Below are 19,769 nucleotides of genomic sequence, written 5' to 3' on the forward strand. Positions count from 1 at the left end.
ATAGAGCACTCCGCACTCCTTTGATTGTCCCATTTTCTTCAAGTAAAGACGTAACAGTTCCTTGTTTTGACACTGCACAAAATTGGAAGTAAGAAGATGTAAGTGTAAGATTCAAAGAATTTTTTTTAACTTCAAAAGAAATGATTCCTTCAAGAATGAAAATATGATAAAAACATGTATATACTTTGGAAGAGATGAAGCATTCTCTCGCATTCTCTGAATGAAAAGGTCTTTGTGAAAACTTCTCCCAGAGATATCAGAGTCAAATTTCTTCAAGGGATAAGAAAGCTTGGTATTTTCCCATCCTTATAAAGTGTATATCCAAAAATTCTCTGAGCATCAATTTCATCCACACAATATGCAATTAATCATATATTAGTGCCTCCAATTCACATCTGCCACAATTATAATAGCATATGAAATGAAATTTACCCAAATTAGTTCTGATGCAGTACATAAGTTGAATGAGGCATCATACTAATGTCTTCATTTGTAGAATGATATAATACAGAAGTTGATCCAATTTCATTTGTTAAATCTAGGGTCACAACATAATGAATCCTACCCTATGGCTTCCTTGGCGGATCTCTTATGACATATTGTCAAACCTCCTAAGTCTCCTATAATCTAACGTGTTAGAATTTAAAAATAACACCTTAAATAGAGTTGCTATAAAAAAACATATTCCATGAAAATTAGTGAAAACATGCATGTGAGAATCTCAAATTTCACACTGCAAGACAAGCAATGGGGAATAATGGAGGCACTTCCTTTGCCTAAAACACATTGATCTATGCTATTATAACTAATAAGTGACAGTTCTAATACTAATATCAATACAGAGAAGCAACCAAAGACACAAATACTCGAAAAATTAAAGAAAGGCTAGTCTCCAACAACACAAACACGCCATAAAACTTGTGAAATAACATGATGAATCACTGAACACTTAAATAATTGAATGATGCACAACAATAATAGAAAAGATACACTTAACACACCCCACCCACCAAGATAAACTTGTCCTGTTGTGATGCTAGAAAATTATAAATATCCATGTACATTGAGTTTTTCAAATGTAAATAAATAACTTCATAATAGAGTACATTTATTTTTGAAATTCAGGTGCCATGATGTACTGATATACATCTTACATCTTGTTTTACATGATACACCAACATATCAGATGAGATCAATATGTAACACCCGAATTATCCGCATACATTTTATGCAAGATTCTATTTTAACCCCATAAATTATTATAAGACCTTCAACAACTATTTCAGATTAATCTAGAGTACAACTGTATGAAACATCATTGAGAATACCACCATACATAATAAATATTTTGTAGTTTGTAGTACTTTGTACAATAGGCTAAAATTAAAATTCCAAAGAGGCTGACGTTGAACCCATAACCTGTGTAAGACGTGTTTCCACAGCAACAATCTTGATTCTTGAGTGCAATTCACATGGATGATGATGAGGATCCACTGCCAAATCTCACAGCAATTAGGCTCTTCACACGGTAACTTCCATCACTCCACTCAATGGACCCAAAACTCTGAGAACCACCATACCCAACTGTAGTGAGAGTGACCTCAAAAGCCTGTGTCTTGTTCTTAGCACTGAACACAAGCTTGCTTTGGTGAGACATTAACATCAACACCATTAGGAGCATTCACCTTGACACTGTAGGGGATCACCTCTTGCTGTTTGTCAAAAAATGAAAACTTTAACATCGACCTTTCTTGCATGTGCTATTAAGAAATTGAAATGGAAAGAGAGTATCACATTACAAAAGGAAAGAGAAATCGTGATTGAGGGTCACCGGGAAACTTACCAAACTGGGTTTTGCGGTGGTTGTGTCGTCGGGGATGCTTGCGGTTGTTGAAGGGGGTGTTTGTCGGTTCTCCGGTGAAGTGGGGCGGCGGCTATTGAAAGGGAAGCACAACAGAGAGGGAAGAATAGAGGCAAATCTCGGTATTTCGAGACAACGAAGCCATGACACCAAAACCTTAACAAAAGATGGGTGTTTCGAGAAGTCTATCGGAGGGATTACTCATGACTCAAGCGGTGCCAATGGCTGATCACCGTTTGGGTTTTTATAGCTGCCATGCGCATTTGACAAAGAAAGAAGATGAGAAAAGGGGGGTAAATGGGGAAGAGGGGAAGATTGCAGCAGATTTGCAATCTGCAGAGAAGATACTCCGTACCTACGTTTTCAGACATCCTGCATAGGTATCGGAAAAACCGCTCCAAGACCCGACCCTTGACCCGGCCCTTGCAGATTTCTTTTGATGAACAGTACCCAAAACCTTCTAGCTTTAGTTAGTTATAGATATATCATGGTTTTTTTTATAAGCAAGAATATATATTGAAATGAAGTACAAGGGGTACTTCAATCCAATACAAGTAGAGAATGAAGAAGTTACAAGAATTACAATTTACAGTACCAAAGGACCCTCTACTATTAAAAAAGTCCACTACCTACTTGGAGGAAGGACTAAAGAAAAGAGTCTCATTAAAAGCTTACTAGGAAAAACTCCCTTGAAAAAACCTAGTGAAGGAAAAAGAGTACTCGATTCTAAAGGCCAAAATGCACCACCAAGAGGAAACTACCATGGTGTTCATTTATCTATATTTATGATTTTTTTTTTGGAGCTAACTATGTGGGAAGTGCATTTGTGTATGGAGCACATCAAGTAACTATGCGTATCAAAAAAAGAAAGTAACTCTGCGTAGGTTCAATAAGTACAAAATCCAGAAGATTGTATTACTATTTATGTCTACTATTCTCCCTAGGAAGATTTCTCTTCAAGAATATGCATTCTCTTCCTAATTATTTCACCTACTGGATTTCTTACCTTTTAATTTCTTCATAACTTTTACTATATTTTAACCTCTTAAAGACAAGGAATGTGTAATCTTCCTATTTACTCATTAAACTTTTCTCTCTCATGAGTGTATTACTATTTATGCAACATATTTTCATATAACATCTATATACTTTAGAAAAGAGGAAGGCTGTGAGCCCCACCTCCATAACTTGGCACTTCAAGAATTACTCTCCAACACCCACTCTTTACATGACAAGTGTCACCTTCTGATTGTTTTGGACCAAAATAATAGAAGCTCAATTTAATTTCAATTTTTTAATGGAGACCCAATAATCAAATCTTAATGATTTTGTTTTTATGGTTTATGACTCCTAAATTATTGCATTCAAAATAATTCCAGCTCTGTGTAAGCATGGAAAATTCGAATTACTTGACTTCTTTTGCAACCAATAAAAACTGAATAATTTTCCTAATATGTTTTAAATGAAATTGAATGCAAAATGTGTAAATGCATTGACCAAATCATTATTACAATAAAATTAAGTGGTGTACGCATAACATTAAATAAAAAAATTGAAGGCATATTGTGTAAAGAGAATAATTTCATTGACCAAAATGCCGATATGCTATTCATATTTAAATCATTCCTTATTTAAAATGGTGGAATTAATGAAAATTACATGGAAAATTTGAATTCTGTCAAATATACATTTAATGCTCTGCGTTTAATCGTGACAAGCAAAAGTCAAGAATGAATATGGAGCTTCAATTCCGCATATAATTATTTTTTCGTTACAAACTAATCTCTTCGTTACTTTTTTTTTCCTTTTTTAAGATGAATATACCAGTAACCCTAATTCTCAAATTCCTATATAAATCACCTCATGGTATTCTTCAATTTCATCATTTTTTCCCACCAACTATTGGCTTTGAAATATACTTTGTTCGAATGGCAATCGACGATCTCGTCACCATCGATGCTTCAAAAGAAAACTGGTCTATTGTCGCAAATGTGAACCGTTTGTGGCTTAGTCCGAGCTTATATGGATCCAAGCTTCCATTTTCCATGGACATGATTCTTATGGATGACAAGGTAAATCACTTTTCACATAAACCTCATGTTTTACATCCTTTTTTGCTTAAACTATAAATCTCTAATGTTCTCATTTTAATGAATTTCAGGGTTGTAAGATTCATGCGACCGTTAGGAAGACTCTGATATACCGATTCCAATCTTTGATAAGTGAAGGTCGTGTATATCAGATTTCGTTCTTTGGCGTTGGTGAAAGCGGACGTGATTTCCGACCAACCGGGCATCCATTCAAGATCAACTTTGATATTCATACATCTGTGCGCTTGGTTCCCAACAGGGCCATCGATTTAAGCCCGTACAATTTTGTGCCGATAACTGATATAATGTTCAAGGATCTTGATACGTCTTTTCTTATAGGTATATACTCTTTTTGGGCCTTTTGATTTTTAAATTACTATTATGGGATTTGGATTAATGTTGCTATGATTTTGCATATGTCATTGGAATTCTCATTGGTGCAAGTGCTGAACAAGAATTCGAAAAAGATGGCGGGAAGCAAAAAAGAATTACTATTGAACTTGACCAAGACGGGTACACCCAAATTTCATACCTTATTTCAAATTTTGTACATCTTTAATTATTAAGTTTTTATGGTTTTATAATTTCTCATTCGTCTTAATAGGGCTCGGGTTGAATGCGCCATTTTTGGAAAGTATGTTGATGAGGTCGTTGGTTACCTTGGATCTGCTGATGCAATCAATGCCGTTGTTGTTGTGAGTTGTGTCAAAGTAAAGCCCTTTAAAGGTATTTTAAAGTTTCATCTGGTGTCAAATAATTAAAGTGCAGTGACAAATTTTTTGAAAACATTCATAATTTTTATTTTACAGGTAAGACAAGTCTCCAAAATGTTTATGGAGCTACAAAGGTTCTTTTTAATCCTCTCATAGAAGAAGCTGCTCCCCTCCGAACTCGGTGAGTTCAGTTCTGTTGTTTAAATTACTCTCCTTTTTTATTGATATCAAATTATTTAATCGTCTATCTTCTAGGTTTTTGGAATCACATGATAATACGGTGCATGTCATTAGTCCTCTGCAAGATTCTGCAAAGAAATCTGCCCCTGAAGATGATTTTCTAAAGCAGAATGATGGGAAAACCATCGAGCAACTAAAAGATCTTGCATAGGTATGTATATGGGTTCATATGTTTTTATTTTTAAACTTAATTTTTCCCTGGAATCAATGCTGCCTGCAATAACCACCCACTGTATTTTCAGAGGGTTCATGAAATTTTAGAACTTTCAAAATCTTTACCGATTAAAAAATTAATAAGTCTTAAGGTATATCACTTTAAATTTATAACCTGTATTTGACTTCAGAAAATAAATCATAAACTGCATTAAAAACGAATCACTGATGCCAACTTCAGAAAATAAACCACGTTAAAGTTTATGAGATTTAGGGTCTACTAAATCCAATCACTGAAGCTTTCTTTGCTATGAACCAAAAAACTAATCTATATATGACTTTTACGGCATTGAAAATGTTTGTGAAGTGGTAGTCATTTTATTGAGTAAGCCCCTTTAGAATTCATGATTGATTGAATTAATTCAGGCATTTTAAATGGTGTTAATGTGATTCAGAGTTCAAATTTGAATACATATACCAGGTGTATGAATTGAAATTCATACAATCAAGTTCTTTAGCATGCCTACAGTATTTAAATGCAACATATATCACACATTCTAAAATTATTGTTTTTAATTTTTCAGAAGTCCTATTGTGTTGTTCTTAATACTGTTAAGTATATTGCAGAGGGTATGGATTGGTACTACCCTGCGTGCAAGTGTGGCAAGAAGGTATATCCTGCCGACGGTATGTATTTCTGTGAGCCATGTAATCGTCACGTTGTTTCTCCAGCTCACGGGCAGTTATATGTTGCACTTTCAAATTTGTTGATCAGACTCACGGGAGTTATATGTTACACTTTCTAGAGTTAAATCTAGAAAAGGGTTGAAGATGCTCATCATAGATGACGAAGGAGTTGTAACTAACACTACACGCAACGTAGTGTATCAAGAAGTCTTCGATAATATTTGACATGTAAGTGTTTATTTATCAATGTTTTTTTCAATTTAAATGGTAGAAATAGTAAAACTGATATGGTTATTCTCTTTATTGTTTTACAGCATAAAAAGATATCAAGCAAGTTATTGATCATCTAATTTAAAGGTGTAATGACGTTTCTATAAGGTTAGCTTACACTTTCAAATTATACACAATTTATATTTGTATTAGTTACTGATTATTACACTAATAATTTTTCCTTCCTTTCTAGGTTCTATAGCACAAATATGTTTGATTGACAACAAGCTCGGTTATGAAGTCTTTATCATTAATCATGGACTACAATTTCAAATAAGGGTTCATGTTGCTGTCATTGTTATTTTTATCTTATTTCAATTTTCACGTAATGCATTACTTAAAAACGTGGTTTTTATTACTATTCAAGTGTAGTCCATGTGAGGTATCTACAACCTCATCGAATAAATATATTTACTGTGGTCAATTCATCTACATGTTTGTAACATATGTTCTATTTCATATCTTTTATATATACTTACTGAAAAGAGTCTAAACTAAATTAAAAACGCATTACTACTGATTTATCTTTATAATAAAATTAATCGCCGTGCAACGCACGGGTAAAGAACACTAGTATTTTCATATAATTGTATAATGTCTCTTACCGTTTAATGCACTAATGATGAAGTGAGAATTTAATTTCACAAATGTCAGTTGTGGAAAACATTCGCTAAAAAAATTAAAATGTGCAGTGGTTTTTTGGTTAATTAACAATGATTTTAGATCTCTGCATATATATATTTGCGGCATTTTCATATATATAATTGTATAATATTTTGATTAACATTCACTACATCATTTTTGGTCTTATTTATCATTGTTTCTGATAGGCCTACTCAAGTTTCTCTTGTATATGAGTTTAATCAGGAATATAAATTTTTCTCATATATATATTTAACATTAAAATTGTTGTGTTTGTCCCTCTATAAAAACAATCATAATAAAGGTTCCCACTAGGGTAAGCTACTTATATTTTGGTCCACCGGTTGACTAAAGGGTAATTCTGACTATTCCCCTTTCCCTTCTCCCCTTTCTCCTTCACTGTACTGTGCTTCTCTCTCTCTCCTTCTTCATTCAATCTGGTTTGTGCATCGAACCCGTTCACACTTTTTCATCACCAATTCACCATCATCTTCTTCTTTTTCATTCTGGCTTCTGCAGTTAATTGTTTCATATTTGACACCTCTTTCATTTCACTCCTTCAATTTCAATTTTGATTTTAGGAAAAAATTTTGCACTACCCCTTTTTATTCTGCTTTCGAAAGTTTCTACCTTTTCTAACAAATTTGATTTTTTTTTCTTCTACCAGTGATCATAGCTTGTCAATTTTTCTTTTAAGCAAGCAGTCAAATTCTACCATTATTTTTCCACTTTTTGGCTTTTGGGTGTTTTGTGGCTTCTGTGTCTACCTTTCGGTGCATCTGATTGGCGGCGCGGCGCGACGCGGCGTCCTCGGCTGAGACGCGTGACGTGGTCCTTGAGGACGGTGACGCGGACGATCTTGCCGAAGGTGGAGAAGAGGGTGTGGAGGTCGGAGTTTGTGAGGGAGAAGTCGATGGTGTTAGTGAGGACCCTGATCCCGTTTTCGATTTTGAATTGGGATTGGGTTTGGGTTGGATTAGGGTTAGGGTTTGAGGTGGTGGATGATGATGAAGAGTAGTGGTGGTAGAAAATGTCGTCTTTTTCATCTCTATCGCTCTGTTTCCCCCCTTTCTTCTTCTTCTTCGATCTTCTTCCCAGCCATTCTTCTAGCTTCAGATCCTGTTCTTCACCTTTGTTAAATTAAGACCAATTGTTAAATCTGAACATGAACATGGACATTTTTTACTTCAATCAAATCAAAACCCAATTTAATTTTCACCGTATCTATAACATTAGAAACACTGATCTGATTCTGGCATCATGGGCAAAATTCAGGAATAGATCTGCATCAGAAATGTGAGGGAGAAGGAGTGGTCTATTTACACTATTACCCTTTTATCATTCATCAAATCCTAATCATTCAAATAAGGAATATTCTAAGATTCTTAAATCCAACGGTATTTTAGGACTAGTCCACCGGTGGGCCAAAATATAAGTAGCTCACCCTAGTGGGACCCATAATTAAGAGAGTTTGATGAATGCAGTCTCTGTTGTTGAATCACTTTTATTTTTGTGAATGTACGTCCAATATCTTACATTCAGTGGACTGTTCTAAACTAGAATTCAGACATTAATTCATCATTAACCAATGTAGAAACTATAGGGTGATGTATGCAGCCTGCAACTAGCCCTAGAGGTTAGAGATATATTATATATAAAGGTAAAATAAGATAAATAATTAAGGGTTAAATATGTTTTCCGTCCCTGGACTTTCATCGGGTGCTGGTTTTCGTCCCTCGCCGGAGTAAAAGCTGACTTCAACCCTTGAACATAAGTAAAATAGCTGGCTTTCGTCCCTGCCGGAGTGGTGGCGCTGACCACCGTAACCACATGTCACGGCGAGCTGACGTGGTCACTTAAGAAATACATGTGACTTTTCTTTTCTTTTCTCTTTTAATCTAAAATCACTAACAATAACTAAATTTGATTAAATTATCTAATTCCGTTTCCAAAAAATCTAATCTGATTCTGAAATTATCTAAACTTATTATTTTTTAATGATATCACATAAAAATTATTAACTACAAAAATAAAATAAAAATGTTCATCTGACATTTTCATCTCTTCATCTTCATCAACATCTTCTTCTTCTTCTTCGTCCCACCATCCCCCATTTCCCATGCTCTCCCTCACCCCAATCCCAATCCCTTGTCCCTTCCAGAAATTAAAAACCATCAACCCAAAATCACGAAACCCAGAACACCGCAAAACCCAGAAAACATGCTACATCTTCCACATCCCAACCCAGAAACCACCATCGTCTCTGTTATGGAACAACCCAAAAATCACCACCCAACCCCATCCTGTACCGCAACCCCCACCCCTCATTCCCCATAACCCATCCCCACCCCCATGGAAACTGCAATCCCAAACCCAGACCAAAACTTTCACTGAAACCCAAAAATCCCAAAATCCAGCAGAATGGGAAGAAGAAAAGGAAAACTAAAAATCAAATCTGCACAGAAGGGGAAGAAGAAGACAAACCAAAAATCAGATCTTCATAAAGAAGGCCAGTATCAGCAGCTATGAAGCGAGAATCCCAAATTGCTGGTTAGGTCCCTTTTCCAACAAACCCTAACCCTCCTCCTCCTTCTTCCTGCAAAACCCAGCCACCGCGCCTAGCCACTACCTCCAACAAACTCCAAAAAATTTGAAAACCCTAACCAGATCCGATCTAGAGAGCCTCATGTGGGTCTTGAAAGAAAAAATGGGTAATACGAAAGAAGAGGAGAAGAAGACGAAGCAGTGAGCAAGAAGAAGAGGAAATGAAGGAAAACGATGGTGGTAGAGGATCTCTTGATGATGGGTAATGGGAGAAGAAGAAGAAGAAGAGGAGAAGAAGATGAAGCAGTAAAGAGAATATTGGTAGTGATTTAGTTTTAAGAATTAAATTTAATTAGAGTTCTGATATTGTTAGTGATTTAAAAAAAATAGAAAAAAAATTGTTAGTGATTTAAAATTTGAAAAGAAAAGAAAAAAAGCCACATGTATTTTTTAATTGACCACGTCAGCTTGCCGTGACATGTGGCTATGGTGGTCAGCGCCACCACTCCGTCAGGGACGAAAGCCAGCTATTTTCCTTATGTTCAAGGGCTAAAGTCAGCTTTTACTCCGGCGAGGGACGGAAACCAGCACCCGATGAAAGTCCAGGGACGGAAAACATATTTAACCCAATAATTAAATAGCATGGTTATTATTTAATTTGAATTTAAAAATAAGGGTCATATTTTTCATAATTATTCCTGAATAAAATCGACAACTGTTCTTAGCTTGTACTAATACGAACGAGTAGGAGTTGTTTGAACTTTGAAGTTGACAACAATGAGAAGAGAGACAAAGATTATAAAAGACAAAGGACATTATATAAATTAGCTTACCTATCTTTTTCCTGACACACATAGCATTGTCTTGACCAGGCTTTCATTGATAGCAACCATTGCTCTGCTGATATTTATCTGTGAAATTGCTGTGGATGATTTTTTCGTCCTCAACCTTTTATCCTGCAAATAAAATATAGCATATAATTCATAGTTTCATACTATTCTTTATCTGTGTAAACAAGTGTATCACCGTTAAAAATAATATAAACATGGGATATATGCGGGGAGGAGTTTATTATGGTCTTCTAAAAACTTGTGTAAGGTTACACCATGCCATTTTGACCTGCAATAGTAGGTTTAGCAGGTTTTAAAAAAAAATCAAAAAAACATATATATTAGTAAATTAATTAATGAAGGATTAGGTTAATTAGTGAATAAATTATCTTCCTCCTTCCTCAACCCATCATCTTCTCCCACCTCATGAGAAACCCACCCCCAGATATGAAACCATAACCTGCACAATATTCCCAACCCAGAATTCCCAGATCTTGTTCTCGTTCAGCAGCTATGGATCCCTTCAAACCTAGCAAAGCAATGACATGCAGCCATGGATGCTCCTTCAAAGAAAAAGAATGAGTGGGGGGATCAGAACCAGCAACAAAAATTGAAAAAGCAAACCCAGAAACCCAAATGAAGAACCCAACAAATCATTTTAACCAGCAAACCTAGAAACCCAAGAACTACCAAAACCCCAACTTAGGAAACCCAGATTGCAAATTTGTGGTTGCAGAAGAAGAAGATTTTACTGCAGATCTGAGGTTGGAGTTGCGGTTGGAGAACGAGAAACCCATAAATCTATCACCACTTGTTTTCAGTTGAGGTTTCTCTCTCAAAGCAAAGTGAGAGCTCCCATGGAGACGGAGCAAAACCCCACAACCACAACCGACCAAAACGCCGTCGCTTCCCAAAACTCACAACCCGCCGTCGCTTCTTCCATGTTCCCACACGATTGTCTTGTTCTTACCTTGTGAGTTTTGCAGGTTTTGGATTGATGGTGGCTGGGTGGCATGGGGGTTTGAAGATGATGAATGAAAAATGGATTTCAGAATGGGTTTTGGATATGGTGTAAGAGAGAAGAGGAATAAAAGATTAAGGATTAATGTTTTTTCTAAATTAATTAAAGATAAATATTTAATTAAGCAAAAATATATTTTGATTTTTTTTTTAAAAACCTGTTATAGTGAGTTAAAATGAGTTGGTGTAACTTTGCACAAGTTTTTAGATGACCATAATAAATTTTTCCATATGCGGGTAACATGTTGATGTACCTTAAAATTATAAAAATTAATACTCCTCATTTGCTAATTATTAGACCCTTAGATATAATTACGTTTATTTAAAAAACATGTAATGAGGCCAATTAATGTAATTGGTTCTAAAAAAAAGCTAAACAATCTTTCATATTTTCCTTTATCTCTTTCATCATTGTGTTAATTGTATCACATTATCTCTTTAATGTTATCTCACCGTCTCTTAACAAATGCAATAAGCAAAAATATTAAAAGATAATAATATTTTTTTGAAATTAGTAGGAGGTCTTATATTAAGGGACACCAAATTTTTTCAAGGGGTCTTATAATTAGGAATTGAGGGAGTAACAAATATAGACTAAGAACTTGGGCTTCAAATTGCTTGGAATCATGGGGGATTGCATCGAGCTAACTAAAATCCTTGCGGAAGCTTATCGAATCAGATTTCATGCTGAGATTTTCCAAGAAACTTGTGAGTTGTTTGACCGGAGCTGGAGAGTGGAGCTTTCTTGGGTCCATTGTGAAGGTAATATACGGCGGATTGGCTTGCAAAACAGGTCTCCAATTTCCCCTTCTCAGGCATTCAATTGATGGAGACCCCTCCCCTGGATTAAAAGTTCTTATGTTGAATGACTCCTTAGGCATTTCTTAGCTTTCTTTTTTGCTGGTCATTTTCCGATGTATAAAAAAACTTGAGACTTCAAATCTCCTCTTTTGAATTTTAAATTATTCTTCAAAATCCTAATAATTTTGTCCTTGATTGAGGATATAGTTGCATATCTCTCGCAACAAATGATTTTTTTAAAATTCAAACTTGTGTTCTCATACTTACAATGATCTACCTTACTTACCACTTGGTCAACACTTTGTTAGTCTAAAATCCTGTTTTATTTTATGAAAAGACTGAATTTCATTAGGAATTAGAAGTTAAAAAACCTAAGATAATACACTCATGAAAATAAACTGAAAAATCATGAAACCAAACAATGTCTGGATGAGAGACTAAACTATAAGCTAGAGAATTAGCTCCCCTTTAAACGCGGTTGTTACTGGACGTGAGTCAAGAGGGCGTGAATGGTTGGCAAGCTTGTAGGTTGTACTTTTAACGGTGGGGACGAAACGGTTTGATACAGAAAATGGAGGAGTGGTGGCCGCCCTGAGTGCCGACAATGCTCTTGGTGTTATCTTTGGTTTTGGTTTAGATCTTCGGTTTTTCTTCCGTTGATTTTTATCTTTTATTTCGGTAGGTTCTTTTATGTATATTTTTAGGGTGGTTAAGTGATTGTGTATTTCTGTGGATGGTTGATGACTTTTGTATTTGTAATCATCATTGTCTTATTCTCGAGCTTAGCCTCTTACTTCTTATTATAATTAATAGAGTAAAATACACTCACCCCCCTCAAGGTTTGTTAGAATTACACTTCATCTCATTCTTATCTAAAATCTACACCCCACCCCATTTTATATAGAGGCAAATTTAGTGATGAAAAATATTCTTCGTTAATAATTAGTTATTATTTAAATTATTAATCAATAATTTCAAAAAATATTTTCAATATAATCCAATAAATTTAAAAATGAAAACATCACAATTTTAATCTTGAACATAGTGAAACATGCTTGTGTTTTCATATTTGGTAATAATTCAATTTTAATCAAAATAATCTCTTTATACCTCCAATTTTTAAAATTGGATTGTAGACCCAAAAAGCAACACAAATGAGTGAAGAAAATAGAGAAACAAAATTAAGAAATATGAAGTGGATCGTAGGTTATTAGAACCCAACGATGCGGTGGAGCACCGTTTTTAACAAAATCCAACAACATCTTAAACCAACAGAGCGTTCACTCACAACTCAAAAGGGGTGAAGTTCACAAGAAGTAGTAGAACATGTGGTTTGGGATGTGTGATTCGCGTTCTAGGGTTCAGGTCGCAACAAAACTTTGAGGCATGGTGGTGCCATGGAGTTTCACATTATGGGACGGTGACCGCCGTGTTAAAGGGAGCAAAGGCTTGGTGGTGGCCGTTTGTGGTGAGAAATATGATTTGGAGATAGATGAGACGTGAACTTAACAGACAGAGTGGATGGTCTTTTTAAATTTAATATGTCATGATGCATTTGTTTGACCCCGTTCTTACCTGCCGGATACAAATGCATACAAAGGGAGAGAGAGAGAGGTAAAGCATATATATGCGGAATTAATATATTTTGATTTTAAAAAAAATCAATTACTTTAGACAAATATAAGTTGTGTATGTTTATCTCATTAATCTTATGAATCACCATGAGACAATCAGACTCCACACAAATGAGACACCCTCAGTCAATAGCCAACTTCCGACCTTTTCTCATAGCTACAACCTTCGCATAATCAGCTACAAAGCCAATCCTATCATGTGAAACAACAACAACAAACACCCCACCACGATGATCCTAATAACAAAATATTGTCCCAACCTAAATCCGTTTTCACTACATCAATGTTTAATTTCAGAAATCGGAAAATTCGAAGCCCTCTAAGTCCGCAATGCTACATTAGCAAGACGATCGAGGAGCAGACCCAGCTCGGGTTGCACAAAGAACCTAAAACTCGTGCACCTCACGCATAGCCAAGGACCCAACTAAACCAACATTTGTTTCTTTTCCTTCAATGCAAGTTTCTCGAACGCCAAATATGATAACAAATAGTATTCACCAATTCTGCAACCTCTTTTTGTGCATCGAGGATGATGTTAGACACCCACTGCAGAAAGGATTGAGGCGTATAACATCCCAGTTAGAGCTGTCAATATGGGTTCCAACCCGCGGGTCAGCTCGACGGGTTGGCTAAATGAGCCGGGTTGGGTTGGTTAAATTTCAGCTCGAAAAGAACTTGGGTTAGTGCAACCCGGCTCGTTTAACCCACGGGTTAAACGGGCCAACCCGCGGGTCAAGCGAGCCAACCCGTCGGGTTAGAGTTATTTTTTATTAAAAAAATTATTTTATTTGTCTTTAATTCTAGGTTAGTTTTATGGATTATTTATAGATAGAAAAATAGAAATTTTCATTTCTTTAAATTTGAGTCGAATTTTTGTGTTTTATTTATTGTTATTATATTATTTATCTCATTTTAAATGTGACAGTAAAATAATTGTGTTCTTAAATTCTGTAAACTAAATTCTTTTTCTATATTTTAAATGTGAGATAAAAATAATTGCGTTGATAAACCTCTTTCTTATGTGTTCATACCAATTTCCGTAAGTATTTTTTTGAAATTATTTTTTTATGACATTTTAAACATTTTCTAATCCAATTTCTCTATTTTTATATTTATTTCACTCAACCCGCGAGCCAGCCCGCCAACCCGCGAGCTCGTAGCGAGCCGGGTTGGATTCATATTTTTCTGGCTCGTTAAGACCCCGGGTTGACACAACCCAACCCGTTTTCAACCCAACCCATACGGGCTGACCCGTATGGGCCGGGCTGACCCATATTAACAGCTCCCAGTTAAGGTCCAAGACCGACACAAACCAAACACCTCAACTAACTCTAAGGACAATCCATAAAAAAAGTGATCCAAGTTTTCCTCTTTACCATCACACCAGGGGCAGTTTACACCATTGTTTCAAATTGTTTCAAATTATGAATTTGAAACTAGTAATTGAAACTAGTAACTACAATGATTCTCACACGATAGTAGATACTAAAAAGAATTAAAAAAATTTACCACTTCAAATATCGAATATAATTACTCAAAAACTGAGTGGTAAAAAATATTTGAGCGTTATCATCGTTAGCAGCGAGAAGCTCCTCATTGAACCACCGTGAAAGAATGCGAATCAGGTTTTCCGGCAACCTTTCCTCACTCACTCCGAAGACCCTTCGCCGCCATTTCTCACAACCACCCCTTCCCACCACCGATCCCGACATTCTCACGTCGAAAACTCACGTCCTGGACACCCTATTGACCCACAGGACCAACCCCAGATTGGCTCTGGAGTTCTTCAAACAAGTAGTGAGAAAACGAGGCTTCGTCAAAACCATTGATGTCTTCTGTCCCCTGCTTCAGATTCTCGCTTCCATCCCTGAAACTCGTGGGGCTTTACAGAATTTGCTCAACAACTATGTTTCCGGAGATGCAGTTCCTGCTGCCAGGGTCATTGTGGAACACTTGCTGGAGTGTGCTGAGAGGTATGGTTTTCAATCTGATTCGCAGGTTTTGAATTACCTTTTGAAGGGTTATGTTAGAGCTAACAAGATCACAGAGGCTGTTGAGTGTTTTAGAGTGATGTTAGAGCATGATGTGATTCCTTGGGTTCCTGTTATGAACACCCTTTTGACTGCAATGGTTAAGAGGAACATGATTGATGGTGCGCGCCAGTTGTTCGATGAAATGTTCGAGAGAAAGGTATACGGTGATTGCTACACCCTGCATGTCGTGATGCGGGCGTGTTTGAAAGGAGGTAGGACTGAGGAAGCTGAGAAGTATTTTGAGGAGGCCAAGCGCAGAGGTTTGAAACTTGATGCTGCAGCATATAGCTTGTTATTCAGGCAGCTTGTAAGAGGCCGGAATTGAATATGGCGTGTAAGCTGTTGAAGGAGATGAGGGAGTTGGGGTGGATTCCGTCTGAGGGTACTTATACGTCTGTGATTGGTACTTGTGTGAGGCAGGGAAATGTTGTGGAGGCATTGAGGCTTAAGGATGAAATGGTGAATAGCGGTGTGCCTGTGAACATAATTGTTGCCACAAGCTTGATGAAAGGGCATTGTCTGCTAGGCGATATAAATAGTGCGTTGAAGTTGTTTGATGAGATTGTTGAGGCTGGTGTCGCTCCTAATGCGGTTACATTCTCAGTTTTGATAGATTGTAGCTCTAAGATTGGGAGTATGGAGAAGGCTTTTGAACTTTACAACAGAATGAAGCTCATGGGTATTCAACCCACGGTCTTCATAGTAAAATTTCTGTTAAAAGGGTTCCAGAAACAGAATATGCTTGAAAATGCATATAGGTTGCTTGATGAGGCAGTTGAGCACGGTATTGCTAGTGTTGTTACATACAACATCCTTTTGTCCTGGCTCTGTGGACTAGGTAAGGTTGTCGAAGCTTGTAATTTGCTGGACAAGATGATGAGCAAAGGTGTTACGCCATCACTAGTTTCTTATAACCACATAATACTTGGTCACTGCAGAAAGGGTTGCATGGATGATGCATATAGTGTGATGAACAGAATTCTTAAAAAGGGTTTAAAACCAAATGCTTTAACATACACTCCTTTGATAGATGGTTTTTTTAAGAAGGGTGATTTTGAGCGCGCCTTTGGGGTGTTTGAGCAAATGATGGCTGCAAATGCAAACCTACAGATTACACAGTTAACACCATTATAAATGGCTTGTGTAAAGCTGGCCGAGTTTCTGAGGCACAGGATAAATTGAACAGTTTTATCAAACAGGGTTTTATTCCTACTTCTATGACTTATAATAGCATCATAGATGGGTTTGTCAAGGAAGGTGCAATGGATTCTGCATTGTCTATCTACAGGGAGATGAGCAAAAGTGGAATTTGGCCAAACATTATTACTTATACTAGTTTGATGAGTGGATACTGCAAATGCAATAAGATCGATCTTGCTTTGGAAATGCTTAATGATATGAAAAATATGGGTTTGAAATTGGATATTACTGCATATAGTGCTCTCATTGCTGGTTTATGCAAAATGCAAGACATGGAAAGTGCAAGCAAATACTTCTCTGAGCTCTTGGAGATTGGTTTGACCCCAAACACAATTGTTTTTAACAGCATGATCACTGGCTTCAGAAATTTGAATAATATGGAAGCAGCAATTAACTTACACAAGAAAATGATAGAGCATAAGATTCCATGTGATTTGCAAACATACACCACACTGATTGATGGACTTCTAAGAGAGGGAAAACTGACTTTTGCTTTAGATCTTTACTCAGAGATGCTTTCCAAGGGTAATGTGCCTGATATCATTATGTATACAGTTCTGATCAATGGACTCTGTAACCATGGACAACTAGAAAATGCAGACAAGATTCTAAAGGAAATGAATCGGAATAATATAACTCCTCCTGTTCTTGTTTATAACACTTTAATTGCTGGGCACTTTAAGAAGGGGAATCTGCAAGAGGCTTTTAGACTGCATGATGAGATGCTTGATAAAGGTCTGGTGCCTGATGACACTACATATGATGTTCTTGTAAACGGAAAGCTAAAAGGATACTGCACACAAGATAAAGGCAATATGCATTGTTCACAATGAGACCGCAGCTGGGGTCACCAGTAACTTGGCCAAAGTGAGACAAATTCTTTGTGAGCATACCACCAACTTATTTTTTATGAAATTCATGCTTGGGTAGTGTTGTTATACTATGTAGTTCTATGCTATAAAATGTTTACTTTTAGAGGTGTTGTTATTATATAATATCATTTCCACTTTTGATCTGACCTTTTCAGCTTTGGAGAAGCTCTGGATCTTGAAAGGGAGGCTATTAGCAGAACTGGTTATAATGAGAAAATTACTATAGCCCTTATTTGCAGACTGAACTTTTAGCAGATCTGCATCATAGCTGGTTTGAGGCACAAGAACTTGGTGCAGCTTCAAGGTTGGTGTGCTGAGAAGGGTGAGTTGCTGCTGGTGTATGATTTCATGCCCAATGGGAGCTTGAACAAGATGCTTTACAAGGAGCCTGATAGTGCTCAGAGGCCTTGCATGAGAAGGGTTTTGCAGATTCTCCACAATGAAGCTACTCCTTGTGGTGCCAAAAGTGAAGCCAAGCCCTCACTTTTACCCTTGAGTATTGACAAAATTGTTTCAGGTGCTGACAGTGACGAGTTTAATACCAACCAGGCCATGTGTGAGATCTAAATTGGCCGAAGTTGCGGAACTTATATTCATTTAATTCTTTAATTTTATTTCCCTAGGGAGTTGTTGTAATGTTGATATTCTATAGTAATATGAAATACCATAGAAAAAGTCATAGTTCATTGACACCAGTTCAAAGTTAAGCAATCCATTGAATTTCATGGTCTGAGCTCTGCCTAAATAACAGTTTAATGTTATGGAACTTTTTAATGTTCTTTATAGGCATTGGAGTTGGCAAGGATGTATTTGATAATTCTTTGGTTATTATAGGAGCCAACAAAATGAATTTAACAGAATAAGAGCATTGTGGCAGCAGAAAATTGTCCCCCCTACCCGATACAGTCCTTCAATAGAGAACATTTATTTCTATTTAAAGTACATGACTTTATTTATATTTGGTGAACTTTGCTTAGGGTGTTTTTTTATTCTAGGTGGTTTGATGAAACTTAAGACTTTAATAATGTTAACGACGTCCTTTTGTTATTTGAAAATGTTAAACGAGTTTTTAAAAGTATAATTTACTATTGTTATAGATTGGTTAAAAATTAAGAAAGCATGAGAAAAAGTAGAAGAGGAAAGAAAATGATGTGCAATTTGTGGTACAACAATTCGCTTGGTACTACTATAATTTTGTACGAAAAAGTTGACTAATTTTTTTAATTAGTCAACTAATTAATTTTAGAGATTATTGAATTTAAGAAGTTAACTAATTTTTAAAATATAATAATATAATATTTTTTTAAATGTATCAATTTAAGATGTAGAAAGGCTCGATTTCAGGATGATTAACAAAAGGCTTCATTGTTGATTAATTTATGTTCACCTTCAGGGCTATAACTATGCATTCTCATCACATCTTCATGCCCAACCAGCCAGCCACCTACCTTGAAAGGGAAAAAGCTTGGCAACAAAAGCATGAACTACTAACATGGTGGCTATATATGAGATAACATTCCATTCATTCCTCATAAACACTAGAGATGGCTCCTTGGTTTCAATGGTTTGTGCTCCTTCTTCTTACACTCCTTTCAGTTGTTGAATGCGAATCTCAGCCCACAAATTCATTCAACCAAACTGACCTGCAAGCAGCCATGTCGGACATGAGAAGTAGATCTTACTATGGATTTGTCATCCTCCTCAAAATCCTCAACAGCCAACCCAACTCACTTCAAAACAATGATCTCACATTCCTAATGCCAAGTGATGAACAACTATCTCAGTTCTCAATAACCCCAGATGAACTCCATGATTTCCTACTCAGCCATTCTATCCCAACACCATTACTGCTCAATCATCTGTTGCATTTCCCAAATGGCTCTATGGTTCCCTCTAGCATTCCAAGCAGGGTGATTAGCATCACCAACAGTGGGAGGTCAGGCTTGTTTGTCAACAATGCAAGGATTGTCACACCAAATGTGTGCCAAACCTCTTCAATAAGGTGCCATGGAATCAGTGCTGCTTTGACATTTGGCAGCAATGTTCCTTCTCATCATGCTCCAGAACGTAAGGATCCCCCAAAGAACAGTGATGTGAGGAACCCAGTCCCATCTGTCAAAAAGACTAGTATCCCACGTTTCTTGTAAGGCAAGAAAAACACTTGCCCTTTCAGCTGTAA

The 19,769-nt window shown here is 36.4% G+C and overlaps 2 protein-coding genes and 1 long non-coding RNA gene across 7 annotated transcripts; 2 read left to right on the forward strand and 1 right to left on the reverse strand.

Moving 5' to 3' along the window:
* Positions 1-1,023: 1,023 nt before the first annotated feature.
* On the reverse strand, positions 1,024-11,272 carry LOC130732911 (uncharacterized). 5 transcript variants are annotated; one of them, XR_009017213.1, is made up of 4 exons: positions 10,034-11,271; positions 2,221-2,294; positions 1,844-2,111; positions 1,024-1,712 (listed from the first exon to the last, which is right to left on the reverse strand). It is a non-coding gene; the product is annotated as an uncharacterized LOC130732911 (long non-coding RNA). The 5 variants fall into 5 exon arrangements; XR_009017212.1 differs by having other exon boundaries at positions 1,027-1,712; positions 2,217-2,294; XR_009017210.1 differs by having other exon boundaries at positions 1,040-1,712; positions 1,844-2,294; positions 10,034-10,593; positions 10,702-11,272.
* A 3,667-nt stretch (positions 11,273-14,939) lies between these two features.
* Positions 14,940-18,276, forward strand: LOC130732912 (pentatricopeptide repeat-containing protein At3g54980, mitochondrial-like). Its single transcript, XM_057584922.1, is given in 4 exon segments — positions 14,940-15,811; positions 15,814-16,614; positions 16,617-17,585; positions 17,746-18,276. Coding segments are annotated over 3 exon segments (2,448 nt in total). The 5' UTR covers positions 14,940-15,099; the 3' UTR covers positions 17,552-17,585; positions 17,746-18,276.
* Positions 18,277-18,929: 653 nt separating this feature from the next.
* On the forward strand, positions 18,930-19,737 carry LOC130732315 (putative fasciclin-like arabinogalactan protein 20). The gene has a single exon (XM_057584385.1). It carries the CDS (start codon positions 19,135-19,137, stop codon positions 19,735-19,737), a length of 603 nt encoding a protein of 200 aa, XP_057440368.1. The 5' UTR covers positions 18,930-19,134.
* The last annotated feature ends 32 nt before the right edge of the window (positions 19,738-19,769 follow it).

This window comes from Lotus japonicus, chromosome 1 (genome assembly GCF_012489685.1).
Source record: "Lotus japonicus ecotype B-129 chromosome 1, LjGifu_v1.2".
NCBI classification, from domain to species: Eukaryota; Viridiplantae; Streptophyta; class Magnoliopsida; order Fabales; family Fabaceae; genus Lotus; species Lotus japonicus.

What these genes read in the sequence shown, in the direction of transcription:
- LOC130732315 (XM_057584385.1), top strand. Translation starts at nt 19,135, where the DNA reads ATGGCTCCTTGGTTTCAATGGTTTGTGCTCCTTCTTCTTACACTCCTT.